We start from the raw sequence: 18643 nt of genomic DNA on the forward strand, positions 1-18643 counted from the left end.
TTTTGGAAAAAGAATGATTGGTTTCAGCATGTAACTGTTTTGATATACTGACAGGGCCAGATGGCTTAAAGAGTCCAATCCAGAGGCAGAGGAGCTGTTCCGAATGGTGGCTGAGGTTTTTATCTTCTGGGCCAAGTCTCACGTAAGAAAATTACTGCAACATAACTATCCATCCCATAGGGCAGGTTTGGGGACCTGGGCCAACACACCTGAATCAGCTCACTAGTTCATTGCTGGGACTCTGGAGAACTTCAATACATGTTGAGGAGGTCATTTAGCCATTTAAACCAGCTGTGTTGGATCACGGACACATCTAAAAGCTGCAGGACACCGGCCCTCGAGGCCTGGAGTTAGACACCCCTGCCACAGGGCGCCAATCTGACACAGGGCTAACACAGCGAGTAGACAATCATTCACACTCACATTCACACCTGTGAGCAGTTTAGAATCACCAGGTAACTTAAACCCACTAACTGCATGTCTTTGTACTGTGGGAGGAAACCAGAGTATGCAAACATAGGAAGGCAACAGTGCTAACCACCGGGCTGCCCATAAAAACATAACTGAAAATGTCCCTAAGAGGGTCAGCTGGGATTGATCTTTATATCGCTGATTTATTAAACCTGAAATAACTAATATTACATTTTCAAGATTAAACAGAAGAGAAGAGCAGCTATCTGTCTATTGACATTGCAGTTAAGCATTTACCACAATCTGTCAAAATTGAAGAAAACTAAGATAGCAGTCTTTGCTTTGGCTTTTTCTTAGTAAAGCTGCGCAGTAAACCATAACAGTCGATGCAAATGTAAGAGGAATTATTTTTCTACATGTTGACTCGTGGACGGGAGGTTTGTTATAATGTGAAACGTTTAGGTGAATATACTGATTGCAGATAAGCTACCCATGAGCACTTTGATGAAAGTGGACTTCTGACTATGGTGGACAAAGATGGCATCATGGATACTGTGGCCAAACAGGCGGCCAATTAAAGTGGCCAACATACCTTTTTTCATTTGCTTATTTATCACATGTAAACTTCAGGCACATTTTGATGAAACCTAAAATACAGTACAGTACAATGCAAAACACTACAGTACAATAAATAGTTATTTTCAATGGTGTGATACTTGTTTAGTTCCTTTCTACTCAGTTCAGCACTCAAAGTGCTTTCTATTATACAATACAGTATAGCCCAGTACAATAGAATACAGTACCATGGATAATGGATCAATATAATACAGCACAATCTAACAAAATGCAGTACAGTACTAGACTTACTCAGCGGTACCTTCTGAAGCCAATGACTCTGATCTCTTTAGTATTATTTACAATCAGAAGTAGAAGATTTCTTCAAGATTCTACAAATTATATATATGTGTTCTGTGCGCCTCCTCCTGCCAACAGCAATTATCCGAATATTTATGATGACTGTATGACCCGGAGTTGTACTGAAAGTCCGAGGTATACAAGGTGAGCAGGAATGTTGGCAGCATAATTCCTTGCGGAGCTCCTGCACTGCACAACACCATATTAGACTGAGCACTGCCAGTCTCACATACTGTGGCCTGTCTGTGAGGTGTTCAGTAATCCATGAGGACATGTTTACTGACATTTCAACCCGTTCTCACTCCCAAAGCGTAACATTTTACGCTAGGTGACAAATCGTCACGATATTACCTTTTCGGCTACCCACCACGTTCCTAAATGACGACCTCGGAAAAAGAGGAAATATGAGAACCGTCTGGACTGAACCTACACATGTTCGCTCTTTTTCTTCAAATCGCTTAGAAACACGTTATTTAACATCATTAAAGTCCTGGTTAAGGTCAGGAATAAGGTTATGGTCAGGGCTAGGGATAAGGTTAGGTTTAGGGCTGAAATACAGGGCTGGAACGTCTACTACCGCGGGAGCGTCATTGCACTGGATTCCAGCAATAACCCGCCGCGTACCATAAGAACGCCGAAGGTCTCCTTTCGCGTTCCTCAGGAACGCCGCGGGACGTGACAAAACGTCGACATGTTACGCCTCGGGAGTGAGAACGCTCTGGACATTTCCTGTAGTTTCGCCCTCAATAGGAGTGGCTGGATGATGTTAAATGCATTTGAGAAATCAAAACAGGTGATCCTTACCTTAAATCAGTGTATCAGTCAGTTGTCCCATTACTTTTGAGTCTCTGAAAATTAGGACTAGTGGATCAAATTTGATGTAATTCCTAAAAATGTGTATTAATTTGCAATAATTTGATTAACCATTGAATTAAAGCTGAGGCTCGGTGGCCTCAGAATCTCATCTCTGCTTTTCACGGATGATGTGGTTCTGTTGGCTTCATCGGGTGAGGGCCTCCAGCTCGCACTGGAACGGTTCGCAGCCAAGTGTGAAGCAGCGGGAATGAGGATCAGCACCTCCAAATCTGAGGCCGTGGTTCTCAGCCGGAAAAGGGTGGAGTGCCCACTCCGGGTCGGGGATGAGTTCCTGCCCCAAGTGGAGGAGTTCAAGTATCTCGGGGTCTTGTTCGCGAGTGATGGGAGAAGGGAGCCGGAGATCGACAGACGGATTGGTGTGGCGGCTGCAGTAATGCAGACGCTGCACCGGTCCGTCGTGGTGAAGAGGGAGCTGAGTGTAAAAGCGAAGCTCTCAATTTACCGGTCGATCTACGTCCCTACCCTCACCTATGGCCACGAGCTGTGGGCAGTGACCGAAAGAACGAGATCGCGGATACAAGCGGCAGAAATGAGCTTCCTCCGAAGGGTGGCTGGCCTCTCCCTTAGAGATAGGGTGAGAAGTTCGGCCATCCGGGAGGGGCTCAGAGTAGAGCCGCTGCTGTTCCACATCGAAAGGAGCCAGCTGAGGTGGTTCGGGAATCTGACAAGGATGCCCCCTGGGTGAGGTGTTCCAGGCATGTCCCACCGGGAGGAGGCCCCGGGGCAGACCCAGGACACGCTGGAGAGATTATATCTCTCAGCTGGCCTGGGAACGCCTTGGTGTTCCCCCGGATAAGCTGGAGGAGGTGGCTGGGGAGAGGGAGGGCTGGGCCTCTCTGCTTAGGCTGCTGCCCCCGCGACCCGGCTCCGGATAAAGCGGATGAAGATGGATGGATGGATGGATTAAAGCTGAAAGTCTTCACTTCAATTAGATCTTGACTGTAAAATCCAGTTTGGTGGAGAAAAATGACAAAAGATGCTTAACTGTACACCATCAATCGTGATCTATGTGTTCTTCAGTTTAAAAACAACTAATGGAGAGTTTACCTGAAAATATGAGTAATGAGTTAAAAGCTTAACCTAACTTATTGTTAGACTAAAGCATTTAGCAGTGATTTTATACTTTTATTAAAGTTTCCAGGAAAAACACCATCAAAGCTACTTCTATCCTAATTCACTGGATAGAAAGCTATATAATGCACTATATTACTGCTGCTGGCATCTGACATCAGTAGATTCACATTATAAATTAGGAAGTGCGTCATCAATGACAGGAGCTCACTTGAAAACAAGGATGGAAAATGCCCTTCATGTAATTAAATATATAAATGTTGCTGTCTGCAAGTTGCACGCATAGCTCACATGGTGGGGTTTTTTCTTTTGATCTTTGGGCTGAAGGAAAGACTATACTCGGTGTATAAATGCTCAATCAACAATCTTTTATTCCATACAATTCAACACTTTGTGAGCATAAACCATCCGGATGGGGAGACATGCATGCAGAGGGTCACAGCAAAATCTCAAAATGATGGAGCGTTACTCAAACTCTTATAGCCTCTGGTGGCCCCCACCTAGTCGTAAAAACCTAAACATACATACTTTCTAACTCTCAGTGAGCCTGAGTTATGATCTTGGCTCCCTGTTTTTCTGCTTCCAACAAAGGTGGGGGTGGAGCTGAATGTGCTCTGTGCTCTCTGCACACAATATTCTCTTCTTAACTCAGCAGTATGAAATGTCATAAAACAGTGTAACTCATTCACAGTAAATCACAGGATAGGATAATACGAACCTATCTAACAAATCTAATGATTTTCACATTCTTTTAATTCAGAAGTATAATGCAAACGAAAACTACATACTGATTATACTCTCTATAATAAGAAGTATGGTGTGGCTTACAGCAGTATCATGATTCACTCATTTCGATTACAGCCATAGGATAACACATGATAGCATAATAATCTCACAGTATTCACACCCACGAATACCTTGTTAGACCCATGAATTTTTTCATACCTTGACTCAAGGTGACTCACATGGTTAACAGTGGGTCACTGACCCCAGGACCACAATGCCAATAGGTATTAAATACCTGGGACTCTCATCAGTTGTTTTAGAACTGAAGAAGCCTCTTACTGAGAAGTAAAATGTCTTTACAAACCAAAAATATTGTCCAGTTGCCTTCTTTTCAAAGACAGTACAACACATAATACAACTGTGCTTTAATTTAAGGAAGTCCTGTTTTCTGTCTACAGAACTTCAAGAGAGAAGAGCAGAACTTTGTGGTCCAGAATGAAATTAACAACATGTCCTTCCTTATCACTGACACCAAGTGCAAGATGTCAAAGGTACAGACACATAGATGCTGGACACATTTGAGGACGTGCATACCAGTGACCTTATTTTAAAATTAAATTAAATTGATTAATTAAAACTACTTAATAGGCCTAACACTGTAAAGCGGTGCCTGTTTAATGTTTGACTTTGCCACAGGGAATAGTTTCAGACCAGGAGAGGAAGAAGATGAAGAGAAAAGGTGATCGATACTCGATGCAGACAAGTTTGATTGTTGCTACTCTAAAGCGCCTGCTGCCCGTGGGACTCAACATTTGTGCTCCAGGAGAACAAGAGCTTATCGCACTGGCTAAGAACCGCTTCACTCAGGTAGCATAGTAGTGCTAATAGATTACAGAAAGAACTGTTTCATTATAAAAATAGATATGATTCATTTAACTGTTTCTGTGTATTTCAATTCAATTTAGTTCATTTCATTTCAATTTTATTTATGTAGCACCAAATCACAATGACTGCCTAAAGGCACTTTATACTGTAATGACCCTACAATGATACAAAGAAAACAGATAAAACCCCAACAATCATACGACCCCCCTTTAAACAAGCGCTTTGGTGCCAGTGGGAAGGAAAAACCTGACTGGTTGGGGTGAGGCATATGACAATAACAATAAATTATTTGCAGTATTGCTATTCCTGAGGTAAACCTTTAGTAACAGCAAAATAACTCTGCGTTAGCTTTTTCAGCTAAAAAGTAAAATTTTGCATGAAGGCTAATTTACTGAATAAATATCTTTTATAGCATTTTGTAGGTCACAGAATACCTGTTGTTTGATCGAAGTTAATAATTCTTTTGCAGAAAGACACAGAGGACGAAGTTCGAGAGGTCATCAGGAACAACCTACATTTACAAGGAAAGGTAAGAAAAGAATCAGGCTTGTGACTGACACAAGTTACTTAAAGTGTACTTACACATTATGCCTCTGGTCTTCGATTGTGCCATGGTGTCAGGTTGTTGTCAGTTTATCTTATTCTTGTGGAAGTAATATCAAAGGACTGGTTTAAGAGAAATTCTTCAAATCTGGCACAAACATCTACTTTGACACAAGGATGAAGTGATTTGATTTTGATGGTCGGTGTCATAAAATTTAGAGTCAAGTATTCAGATTCAGTTTAAATTTCACACAAATCTAGAGTAACCTAGATGAACTGATGAACCTTTATGTCCATAAGATAAATAAGGCTACTTCACAGTGATATCATAGGTTATCCGAAAGATATAGAATAGGAAATTCAATCTGTCAACAAGTGATTGAAGGAACTCTATCACTCCACATAGCCCCTATCCCACTAACATCACTAAACTCGTCTGTACAGGAGAGTTCAGGCTGTATCAAAAAGAATCATTCAATTTCAAAGTGCTTTAATTCTGCAGCCATTCACCGGGAACAACAGCAGTGGCTGCAGTGACTACAGTGAACTATGGGATGAAGTATTTCATTGATTATTCATAAACATTGAACATTTTGTATGTAAAACTTTATATTCAGCCATATATTTTAAATTTAGTGTAAGCTTAAAATACAGCCTTGTGAAAGTGTATGATTTATTTTTGATACACTGTATATTCCAGAGTCATATGAGAAGCCATCTGCTTGACAGCTAAAGCTTCACCCACACTGGGTCAGGAAACAGGACAATGATCCCAAACACACCAGCAGAAAAAGAACTGAATCTGAAGTTATAGAGCAATCTAGAGTGAGTGAAATACTGAACGTAGCAGGACCTTAAGAGTGCTGTGCGTAAATGAATGGCTTCAAACCTAAATCAACTGAAGCAACGTTATAAACAAGGCTGGGCCAAAATTCTTCCACACTGATTTTAAAGACTTATGAAGTCATGCAAAAAAAACCAACCAATTCAAGTTATTGCCAGCAAGGTAGTTATACAAGCTACTGAATCATGAGCTTTACATGCGCTCTTTCTGTGTTTTGGCTTTTGTTTTGTTAAAGTCGAGAGAGATGTAAACGAGTTGCTAGATGTTGGTTCGTACTATATATTTATATATTCACAAAGGTGCTTAACCTTGTGAATAGGCCAATAGCGTCATGCATTTCCTCTGTGTGTCTTACAAAGTCAGAGGACCCAGCAATTCGTTGGCAGATGGCCCTGTACAGAGACCTCCCAAACCACTATGAGGATACTACTGACCCAGAGAAGACTGTGGAGAGAATCCTGGATATTGGTCATGTCCTCTTCCACCTGGAGCAGGTCTATATATTCAAGTTTGAGTTGATTTTGCGCATTTTTGTGCCTACGTAGAGAGTATAGCTTTAAGGTACCCCACGGTCCTCTTAAACTAGCTGATTGGTCTTTATTAAAGCTGACCACATACTTCTCCAGGATAATATGGCTTCCAGATGGTAAGGTACACCAACTAAATATCCAGTTTACTGAGTGGTTCAGTTTGTGTCTTCAGGTGGAGCATCCTCAGCGCAGTAAGAAGGCTGTGTGGCACAAACTGCTTTCAAAACAGAGGAAGAGAGCTGTGGTCGCTTGCTTCAGGATGGCACCACTCTATAACTTGCCAAGGTATGTTCTCAAACACACACACACACACACACACACACACACACACACACACACACACACACGTAAAATGAAGAAGAAATATTTAAAATTGTGCACTTTATTATTTTCCCACCCTCATCTACAGCCACACCTCGGGCTAGTGAGGAAAGATTGTGGATATATGTTGCACCTACAGTGCAGCCCTTTATAAGCAGCAGAAGATGGGTAGATAAACAGTTATTAGTCATCCATGTATCTCTCTCATACTAGGCACCGGGCTGTAAACTTGTTCCTGCAGGGCTATGAAAAGTCCTGGATCGAGACAGAGGAGCACTACTTTGAAGATAAACTCATAGAAGACCTCGCTGTAAGTTAATTTCATTTAAAAAAACAAAACAAGTGGAATTATTCTGACTACTCTGGAATTTGTACTTGTTTTGAAGGCAAATTGTGTGTTAATTTATTCAGTGTATAGCAGAGTTTTAGCACTTTGTGAATGTGTGTTGATTTCAGAAACCAGGTGAACAGGAGCCATCTGAGGAAGAGGAGGGGCAGAAACACAAACACATAGATCCCCTGCATCAGCTCATCCAGCTGTTCAGCAGAACAGCCCTAACAGAAAAATGGTGTGTAATTTTACACACTACCTGTTAAAAGTCCCTATTTTTCCAGTTATTTGTTGCAGTTCAAGTCATTACTCCCCATGCTGCTGCCATCCTTGTCCATAGTCTTATTACATCCCGTATTGATTACTGTAATTCCCTCCTATTTGGTCTCCCTAAAAGGTCCCTTCATAAACTCCAACTTCTTCAAAATTCTGCAGCTCGGGTCATAACTTGCACTCCATTAAGTGCTCATATTACATTACCCCAGTTCTTCAGCAGCTTCACTGGTTTCCCATAGAAGCCAGGATAAATTTTAAAATCTTACTTCTTGCATACAAGTGTGTCCATAAATCTGCTCCTGCATATTTGTGTGAGCTGCTCCATATCACTGCTGTTTCCCGCCCTCTCAGATCATCATCTGCTATTCATCTTACTGTTCCGTCCTCACACCTTATCACTATGGGGAACAGAGCTTTCAGTCGCTCTGCTCCTCGGCTCTGGAACTCTCTTCCTCCTGCACTAAGAAATATTGACTCCCTCTCCGTATTTAAGACACAGCTCAAAACACATCTGTTTAAACTGGCTTATTCGCTTTAATGCTGATTTTATCTGTTGTCACGCTCTGTTTTGTAATTTTAACTTATTTTATGTATTTTATGACTATTGTTCCTTTTATTAATTGTGTTTTTTGTAAGGTGACCTTGGGTTTCTGAAAGGCGCCCTCAAATAAAATGTATTATTATTATTATTATTATTAAAGTCCAATGAATAGCTTGAAATGGCACAAAGGTAAGTGGTGAGCTGCCAGAGGTTAGATTACCCAAAACTGAAAAATAATGTACATTTCAAAATTATACCAAAAGGCCTTTTTCAAGGACACAACATGGGTTAACAATTCAAAGCTGTTCTGCAGCAGTGAAGGTTGATCAAGCCTTGAAAGCTGGTGCTACTAATTCCTACAGGTGTTCCAACTTGGATTACTTCCAACCCCCTCTGTCTGCATAAAACAGTGTTGAACACACTGTGGTGCCATACCCTAGTGAGCATCAGCTGAACAGTACTGTACTGCAGAAAGTAGTGTGTTGCTACAAAAATGGTGAGAAAAAGACCATTAACAGTGGAAGAGAGAGAGACCATCATAACACTTAAAAATGTGCGTCTGTCCTGACAGAGAAAGTCAAAGTGTCAGTGAGTACAGTTTCCTTCACCGTCAAACGCACTGAGAAACAAACTGTGACAGGAAGAGGTCTGCAGACCCAAAGACACGACTGAATCAGAGGACAGGTTTCTGAGAGTTAACAGCTTGTTTGATAGACGGCTCACAGGACAACAGCTTCAAGCACAGCTATCTCAAAGAGCTTCATGATTGTCACAACGGGACTGAACGGACTCACACGCAGGCTCTAGGTCTTGAAAGCACAAGAGTCTTTATTATGATGCACCAGGTGATTATTTACAAAAGTGAGGGGAAAGCCGGGCTCCGGGGGTCCACACACGAACGGGAAAGACACGCACACTCTCCGTCCACTCCTCCTCACACTCTACTCACTCGGGTAACACAGGGGTAGGTCCAGGGAATCTGTACACAGAGACACGAATGGGTAGTTAGGTAAATCGCTATGAAACACTTCTGAAGTCATTGAGCTGGGGTTACACTGACGAGGGTCGGCAACGGTCCAGCGACGAGAAACACAGGGCTACCGTCTTATAAAGGAGCTGGATCACTCGTGATGAGCCACAGGTGCGTGGGCCAAGGGCAGGAGCCCGCAGGTAAGCTCCGCCCAGGCAGAGGGAGGAGGGAAAGAGGGGAAAGGAGAGAGCAGGAAAAAAATAAAAAAAGGAATACAAAACATATGTAGCCGTACTGAGCCGACCGGGTAGGCACAGGGACCCTGACAATGATGTAGTCACCTGAAATGGTTTCATTTCACAGGTGTGCCTGTCAGGGTTCATTTGTGGAGTTTCTTGCCTTCTTAATGGGGTTGGGACCATCAGGTGTGTTGTGCAGAAGTCAGGTTGGTACACAGCTGACAGCCCTGTTTGACAAATGCATTAATTTATAATATGGCAAGAACCAATGAGGTAAGTAAAGAGAAATGACAGCCCATCAGTCAGTCTGGAAAATTGCTAAAACTCTGAATGTGGATACATTCATCCGAGTCCCCAGGCTCAGAAATCACAAGTTAACAGCAGCTCAGATTAGAGCCCAGATAGATGCCACACAGAGCTCCAGTAGCAGACACATCTCTACATGTTCAGAGGAGACTGTGTGAATCAGGCCTTTATGGTCAATCAGCTGCTAAGAAACCATGACTAAGGAAAAGCAACAAGCAGAAGAGATTTGTTTGATCCAAGAAACACAAGGATGGACATTAGACCAGTGGAAATCTGTGCTGTGGTCTGATGAGTCCAAATCTGAGATCTTTGATTCCACCCACCGTGTCTTTGTATGACGCTCATGAAGGTGAACGGATGGTCTCCACATGCATGGTTCCTGGATATTTTTGAATGTTTGCAACGCCGCCATCTCTTACAGTCGCCAGAACCTAATTGATCTAGGTTTTAAATATAGTTTGTCTGTTTCTGGCGACTATCAGCGAACACACAACATCCTGGTGGAGATAGCGAGACTGCCAGGGTCACCGTGGATGGTCTGCCCGCCCAGCAAGCGTAGAAGGCGACGGAGGGAAAGAAAGCAGAAGAGGGGATGCCGGTCGGGCTCAGACGCTAGGCTACGCAAACATCCACACCGGCCAGCACTTCCGAGCCTTTTCCTATCGAACGCCAGATCCATCACCCACAAACTTGATGAATTGGAGCTACAGATAGCCAACACAAGCTTTGCACGTAACTGCAGCATTATTCTTATTACGGAGACGTGGCTTCACCCGCTGATTCCCGACGCTGCAGTCGAGTTAGCAGGCCGCACGCTACACCGGCATGACAGAAACAGCAACTCAGGTAAAAGCAGAGGAGGGGGGCTATGTGTTTACGTGCATAACGAGTAGCGTTGTAACAGCAGGATCATTCACACACACTGTTCTCCTGATTTGGAGGTTCTGGCAGTCTCGTGCAGACCTTTTTACATCCCGAGGGAGTTTACAGTAGTTATTGTGATAGCTGTTTATATACTGCCGGATGCTAACGTTAGCACGGCTCTCAGCCTCTTGCTCAACACCATAAACAAACAACAGCTTGCCCACCCCGATGGGGTTTTTATTGTCGCCGGCGACTTTAACAAAGCGTGCCTAAAGACTGTGCTTCCTAAATTTGTCCAGTTTGTGGACTTTGCTACGAGAGGAGAACACACTTTGGACCATGTCTATTCAAACATCAGGCATGCTTTCAGAGCGACACCCCTCCCCCACCTGGCTGGATCTGACCACCTCTGCATGTCCCTCACCCCCACCGACACCCCCCTGCTGAGAAAAACAAAGCCCCAGACAAAGACAATAAAAACCTGGCCTGAAGGAGCCCTTTCTCAACTGCAGGACTGCTTCTCAACAACTGTATGGGATTTATTCTCCAGCCACAACCTCCAGGAGTACACAGACACTGTACTCTCGTACATCAGGAACTGTGTTGACAATGTCACCGTCAACAAAAGGGTCAGGGTGTTTCCAAATCAAAAACCCTGGATGAATAGCGAAGTGCAATCCCTCCTAAAAAGCCGCAACACTGCCTTCAAGTCAGGGGACAGGGCTGCGTATAGGGCAGCCAGGGCAGACCTGAGTAGAGGCATCAGGAAAGCTAAGGCTGCCTATAGGAGGAGGATTGAAGATCACTTTGCTGACAACGACCCCAGAAAAATGTGGCAGGGGATCAATCACATTACCAACTACAGAAGCAATAACCAGGCAACATCTAGGACTGATGCCTCGCTGGCTGAGGATCTAAACCGTTTCTTCGCCCGCTTTGAGACGACCAAGCCCTCAGCTGCCACACCACTTCCACCCGCCCCCAGCACTGGCACACTAACACTTAGGGAGCACCAAGTGAGGTGTGTTCTAAGGTCAGTGAATCCCAGGAAGGCGGCAGGTCCTGATGGAATACATGGAAAGGTTCTCAGAGCATGTGCTGACGAACTGACCGGAGTCTTCACTAAAATCTTCAACCTTTCCTTGTCATCAAACACCGTCCCGCCCTGCCTCAAAACCTCCACCATCATCCCCATCGCCAAGAAGACAGCTGTGGCCAGCCCAAATGACTACAGGCCTGTTGCACTTACGCCTGTAGTGATGAAGTGCTTTGAGAGACTGGTCTGTCAGCACATCAGGGCCGGTCTGCCTCCCACTCTGGACCCCCACCAATTTGCCTACAGGACAAATCGTTCCACCGAGGACGCTATCACCATAGCGCTCCACACTGCGCTGAGTCACCTGGAGCACCGAGGAAGCTATGTGAGAATGCTCTTTCTGGACTTCAGCTCAGCATTCAATCATATCATCCCGGAGATCCTGGTCCAGAAACTGTCTCACCTGGGACTCTCCACCCCCATCTGCCTCTGGATCAAGGACTTCCTGACAAATAGACCACAGTCTGTCAGACTCGGCCCCCACCGGTCCAGCACCATCACACTCAGCACCGGGTCTCCACAAGGATGTGTTTTGAGTCCCGTCCTGTTTACGCTCTACACATCCGACTGCTCCCCTACCCATCTCTCAAACACCATCATAAAGTTCGCGGATGACACCACAGTGGTTGGACTCATCGCAAGGGGGGATGAGTCGGACTACAGAGATGAGGTCAACAGACTGACTGAGTGGTGTTCAGTTAACAACCTCCAACTGAACACCACGAAAACTAAAGAACTTATCTTGGACTTCAGGAAGGGCAGAGCAGACCCGGTCCCACTCTACATCCACGGGAACGTGTGGATGGGGGAACACTCCATGAGGTTTCTGGGCGTGCAGATATCTGATGACCTCTCCTGGACTGCAAATACTACAGCGGTGGTTAAAAAGGCCCAGCAGCATCTCCACTTTCTGAGAGTGCTCAGGAGGAACAACCTGGAGGAGAGGCTGCTGGTGACATTTTACAGAGCCACCATAGAGAGCATCCTAACGTACGGCATAACAACATGGTATGCAGGGTGCTCAGCTGCGGACAGGAAAGTACTGCAGAGGGTCATCAACACAGCCCAGAAGATCACTGGCTGCTCTCTGCCCAGCCTGGAGGTCACTGCAAACTCTCGGTACCTCAGCAGAGCTGGCAATATCATCAAGGACCACTCTCACCCCAGCAACCAACTGTTTGAACTATTACCGTCAGGCCGACGGTACAGGTCACATAAAACCAGGACAAACAGATTCAGGGATAGCTTCTTTCCCAGAGCTATCACTGTAGTAAATAAGCACAAAAACAATTGAACCTATTCCATACCGTCACTGTCATTATATTATGCTGCTATTCATACTGTTATCATATTAATGCTGCTATCCTGTATATATTGTACATACTATTGTTTGAGTACTTACGATTGTTTTTTTTTTGTACTTTTTATATTTTACATTTATATTTATTATTGAAACTTGCACCAAGGGAGTGGCACTCCAATTTCGTTGTACTCTGTACAATGACAATAAAGGCTATTCTGTTCTATTCTATTCTATTCCTACTGTGAAGCATGGAGGAGGAGGTGTGATGGTGTGAGAGTGCTTTGGTGGTGACACCATTACTGGGATTTTTTTCAAAATTGAAGGCACACTGAACCAGCATGGCTGCCACAGCATCCTGCAGCGACATGCAACCTCATCCAGTTTGTGTTTAGTTGGACCATCATTTATTTTCCAACAGCACAATGAGCCCAAACACACCTCCAGGCTGTGTGAGGGCTGTTTGACCAAGAAGGAGAGTGATGGAGTGCTGCACCAGACAGCCTGGCCTCCACAGTCACAGTGACCTAAACCCAATGGAGACGGTTTGGGATGAGATGGAGCGCAGAGTGAAGGCAAAAGGACCAACAGGTGCTCAGCATCTCTGGGAACTCCAAGACTTTTGGAAAACCATTTCTGGTGACGACCTCATGAAGCTCAGAGAGAGAGTGCCAAGAGTGTGCAAAGCAGTAATCAAAGCAAAGGGTCGATATTTTAAAGTATCTGAAATATAAAACATGTAAATATTCATAAAAATAATGAAAACTATTAAATGAGAAGATGTCATTTCAGTCCGTGGTGCACCAAAATAATTTTCCTTAATACAGCTATAATTGTGCTAACTTTTGTGAATGTGTTTGTTTTTGCAGTAAACTGGATGAGGATAATCTCTACATGGCCTACGCAGACATCATGGCTAAGGTATCTGTTATCTGAGTACCAACACTTTTGAATTGAGACTCACATAGCTGGCTTAGCATAGACGGTGAAAAAAACCGGTTATTGTTCTGTGTGCTGTTTATGTCATAGACCAGGGCTGATGCTTTTGGGCTGATGGATTACTTGCAGGGTGCTGTACTGCCTAATCAAATCACTTATTGCAACTGGCACCTCCCCTACCTTCAGTGTAGAATAGTTTAGTGTGGCCTGAAAAGCTAAGAGAAGAAAAAGAAATGGAAAAACAGATGCACCAAACTGTGGCAAATTAACCAAATGTTAGCAGCTGCACTGTTAACAGTAGCACTAGCAGTTACTAGTCCAGAAGACTAGTTACTAGTCTTCTGGATGGTAGAGTTGTTGTTGGTTTAGGATACTGTTAATATATCACTGCTTAGGGATTGCAGTCCGAATTGGGTCTGCTGGGTATATTTCTTCAGACACTTTATGCTGTCAAGGCCGGGAGACCAGTACGTGGGAGTGAGCATAAGTGCAGACACAATACAGAGCGGAAATAAGATTTCACAAGTTTTATTGAAATCACAGAATAAACTATGGTGAGACATGAATACGTGGCAGGGGTTGCTCTGGAGGTGGGTAGCCGTCTGAGTGTTGAATGAGTGAGTTGGGTTCCAACCTTGCATTCTAGTAATCCAGAGGAAGCAGCAGGCAGGAGGACAGGCAGGTGAGAGCAGTGAGTAATTTAAGTCGAGAGAAGCAAGTTGCAGAATGAAGCTGGGATTTGACTGTGGAGACCAGCGTCCAGAGGAAGGAGTAAGGTGGTGACTTGACGAGATTGCTAAAGGCACAAAAGAGATCAAGTACTTGGCATGAACAAAGAAACGAAGGGGTGAAGAACTGATGGCAACACTGGTTTTAAATACTGTCTTGCTGAATGCCACAGATGGAAAACACGTGGAGAAGTGTAGGTGTTGAACCAGGGCTCCACCCCAAAAGGCAGATGCAGAGCGCAAGGCCAGGACAGAAAACCACTGAACACTCACCTGGATCATGACATATATAAACACAAAGATTGGTGTCTTTAGCTTTAGGACCAACCAGGTTCCCCAAAATAAAAAAAAAACCTCTTTGTGGTGAACACCTACACATCGAATAAAAAATTAAAGCATGTGAGACTCAATCATGCACACTTTGCCTGGCAAAGATTCTTTTTATATTGTTTATTTTACGTTACTTAACATGCCAGGCATTGTCAGGCACCAGGAGGAACCCAGGATCCAATGCATCACCATAGGGTCTGACAATGAGTCCAACGATTTCATCCCATTACTTAATGGGAGTCAGGGTGCCATTACCTAGTCTGTTAGAGGTTTGTGCGTCTGTCCACGGATATGCCTCCCCCAGACCAGTCATACTGAACGATGTTACAGGCGGCATAATGTTCTCCACAGCTTCTCTAGACCCTTTCACATCTGTCACATGTGCTCAGGGTGAACCTGCTATCATCTGTGAAAAGGATAGGGCACCAGTGGTGGACCATTCTGGTATTCTACGGCAAATGCCAGACAGGCTCTACAGTGCTGGGCAGTCAGCAGAGGGTTGACAAGAGGAAGCTATGTCCCCAGGCCACCATCATAAAGTCGTTTGTTGATTGTTGATCAGAGACATTCATGTCAGTGGCCTCTCAATTTACCGGTCGATCTACCCTCACCTATAGTCACGAGCTGTGGGTAGTGACCGAAAGAACGAGATTGTGAATACAAGCGGCAGAAATGAGCTTCCTCCGAAGGGTGGCTGGCCTCTCCCTTAGAGATAGGGTGAGAAGTTCAGCCATTCGGGAGGGGCTCAGAGTAGAGCCGCTGCTCCTCCACATCGAAAGGAGCCAGTTGAGGTGGTTCGGGAATCTGACAAGGATGCCTCCTGGGCGCCTCCTGCGTGAGGTGTTCCGGGCATGTCCCACCGGGAGGAGGCCCCGGGGCAGACCCAGGACACGCTGGAGAGATTATATCTCTCGGCTGGCCTGGGAACGCCTTGGTGTTTCCAGGGACAAGCTGGAGGAGGTGGCTGGGGAGAGGGAGGTCTGGGCTTCTCTGCTTAGGCTGCTGCCCCTGGATAATTGGAAGAAAATGGATGGATGGATGGATGGATGGATGGATGGTCCTGCTGCAGGTCATTTTGTAGAACTCTGGCAAGTTTCATCCTGTTCATCTTTGCACAAAGCAGCAGATACCGGCCCTAACCCATCATTCGTAACATCTGGTTTAAAAAAACAAAGATGGTGACACCGAAAACACTAAGTTTGATGCCTCAGTGCTTTGGAACTTCCCGTCGCTGATGTGGCTATATCTATCCTAAGTAAACAGTCTGTAGTTTGTATGCTTTTTTTTTCACCTTTCTCCCTTCCTTCAGAGTTGCCATGATGAAGAGGATGACGATGGAGAAGTGAAGAGTTTTGAAGTAGGTGATCAGTCGGTCTTGAATCTTCCACTAGTCTCTACTTTTTAGCAGTTTCATTTTTAGATGGTCTGCAATGATATGCGTCACCTTTCTAACAAAGGAAAAAGAGATGGAGAAGCAGAAGCTGTTGTATCAGCAGGCTCGGCTGCACGACCGTGGCGCTGCTGAGATGGTGCTCCAAACCATCAGTGCTAGTAAAGGTAAGTCTTGGCTATCACCCCCTACTCTTTACTGTAACTCAGTGGTGGCAAATATATTACGGCCCTTGTGATAGAACCAGGCTGTCCAATCCCTATGCCTGCTTACTCATTGATGTGTTAAAAGTAATTTGTTCTGGATATGACTGTTTGGGAGCCTTCTCGATTTTTCAGTTGATTTTTTTCTGTACTTCTCACATTATAACAATATGTGAACTGTAACCGATAATAATCAGGATGTGTTAATACCTCTCTGACATTCTGGTTTAAAAATATGCTGTGCAAAAAAATATTAGTAAAATAATAAAAGTTTCAATTGTTCTTTGTTATAAACAAATTTAAAAAGCTAACAAATGCTAGTGAGTCATTTCGAGTGGGTGTTCCTCTCCTCCAGGTGAGATGGGTCCCATGGTGGCATCTACTCTGAAACTGGGCATAGCTATTCTCAATGGTGGGAACTCAACCGTACAGCAGGTAATGCTTCGCTACTTCACTGTTATTTATATTGACTGCTGGATTATAGCTATATTATCTATTTTCAAATGTTATTTATACAAAGCATACTCAAAGTAACTGGTACAAGTGTGAAATATAATGCATCTATTCCACTGAAATTTAAAATTTTTCTCATAGATTTTTACCTCTCAGTTGTAAAAGGTTTTGTCATCACCCTGGGTGGACAGGCGACGTGGACACCTACGTTTGTGAATGAACTTGAGAACGATGCAACATAGAATTTTGAAATTGACACCATGGGTGTATCTATTAAAGATATCAGATGAGTTCAAATCTCAGTAACCTTGGCTTCAAGGTCAAGGTTCGGAGGTCAAATTTTATGAAAATCTTGAGAATGCAGCGCAAAAGGGCTGAAATTGATACTATGGTGTACTGCAACACACCTTTGTGTTATGTTGCCCAGTAAGACACACAGTGTTTTAAGATGCACTGGTCTTTATTTACAATTTAGCCTTACCGGGTTGTTATCACCAGATTTCTTACTGAAGGTGCCTCCTCATGCGCAGCCATCTGCTCTCAGTTCCTGTTCCTCCTCTAGGTCCTGGCACTGCTCCCTGAACCCACTGCACCACCCCTCCCCCCGCAGCTGAGGCACAGTCCACGGCCCACCACATAGCCCTACAAATTCCCCTGGAGAGAAAATCAGCCCTGAGTATGTGGGCCCTGGCCTGTGGATCACCTTGAACTTATAAGGCTGGCAAGCCAGATATGACTGGGTGATCTAGGCATTGACATCTTTCATGTGGTGGAGCCACTGCAGTGGGGCACGATCTGAACAGGGAGGTAATAACGAAGAGAGTCCACCACCCGCTGGATCGCCAGGCACTGCCATGCTCTACCTGGTTTCTTGTTCTGAGAGTTTCCAACTGATGTAGACAGCGTGATGGTCAACCCCTCTTACTTGCTGGGATGAAACAGCCCCCAGCCCTCTGCTCAACGTGTCAGTCTGCAGAACACAAGGGAAGAAAAAGTCTTCATTACCTTACACTGTCTGGCACTGCTCCGTCCACTGGACAAGATCTGGTTCACCCTTTTAGGGGAGATCAGTCAAGGGACTGGTGACCTCCGCAAATGTTGAGATGAACCAACAATAGTAACCAGCCAGCCCCAGCAACCACTTCACCTCCTTTTTGGCCCCGAGATGCGGGCAGCTTGCAGTGGTTGTGGTTTTCTCCATTTGAGAATGCAACTGCCTGCCTCCCAGGTGGTACCCCAGATACTGTACCTCCCTCTGTCCAACCGCACACTTCTTCATGTTGGCCTTGTGCCCTGCCTGCCTCAGGAACTCCAGGGCTGCAGGCCACCTGCTGCATATGATTCGATGTCACCATGGATGGTCCATGGATCCATGGATGATCATCCAGCTAGGCAGTGGCGTATGCAGCATGTGGACACAGCATCCTGTCTGTGAAGTGCTGGAAAGTGGCTGGGGCTCTAAACAAGCCAATGGAAGTGTGACCATTTGGAACAATCTGTATGGACTGGAGAAGGCCATTTTTTTGTCCAGAGACAAGTCTGCCAGTAGCTCTTG

The 18643-nt window shown here is 44.6% G+C and overlaps 1 protein-coding gene across 7 annotated transcripts in view; it reads left to right on the forward strand.

Moving 5' to 3' along the window:
- The window catches only part of ryr2a (ryanodine receptor 2a (cardiac)), a 317523-nt gene that overhangs the window by 231472 nt on the left and 67408 nt on the right, over positions 1-18643 (forward strand). For all 7 annotated transcript variants that reach the window (XM_014410059.4, XM_024799042.2, XM_076887178.1 and 4 more), the window contains exons 75-86: positions 55-142; positions 4458-4550; positions 4696-4866; positions 5354-5413; positions 6631-6765; positions 6974-7086; positions 7336-7432; positions 7579-7691; positions 13915-13966; positions 16352-16399; positions 16500-16599; positions 16991-17070. In XM_014410059.4, coding sequence (XP_014265545.3) covers positions 55-142; positions 4458-4550; positions 4696-4866; positions 5354-5413; positions 6631-6765; positions 6974-7086; positions 7336-7432; positions 7579-7691; positions 13915-13966; positions 16352-16399; positions 16500-16599; positions 16991-17070 — 1150 coding nt within the window. The remainder of the gene's footprint in view (positions 1-54; positions 143-4457; positions 4551-4695; positions 4867-5353; positions 5414-6630; positions 6766-6973; positions 7087-7335; positions 7433-7578; positions 7692-13914; positions 13967-16351; positions 16400-16499; positions 16600-16990; positions 17071-18643) is intronic.

This window comes from Maylandia zebra, linkage group LG8, assembly GCF_041146795.1.
Source record: "Maylandia zebra isolate NMK-2024a linkage group LG8, Mzebra_GT3a, whole genome shotgun sequence".
NCBI lineage: Eukaryota > Metazoa > Chordata > Actinopteri > Cichliformes > Cichlidae > Maylandia > Maylandia zebra.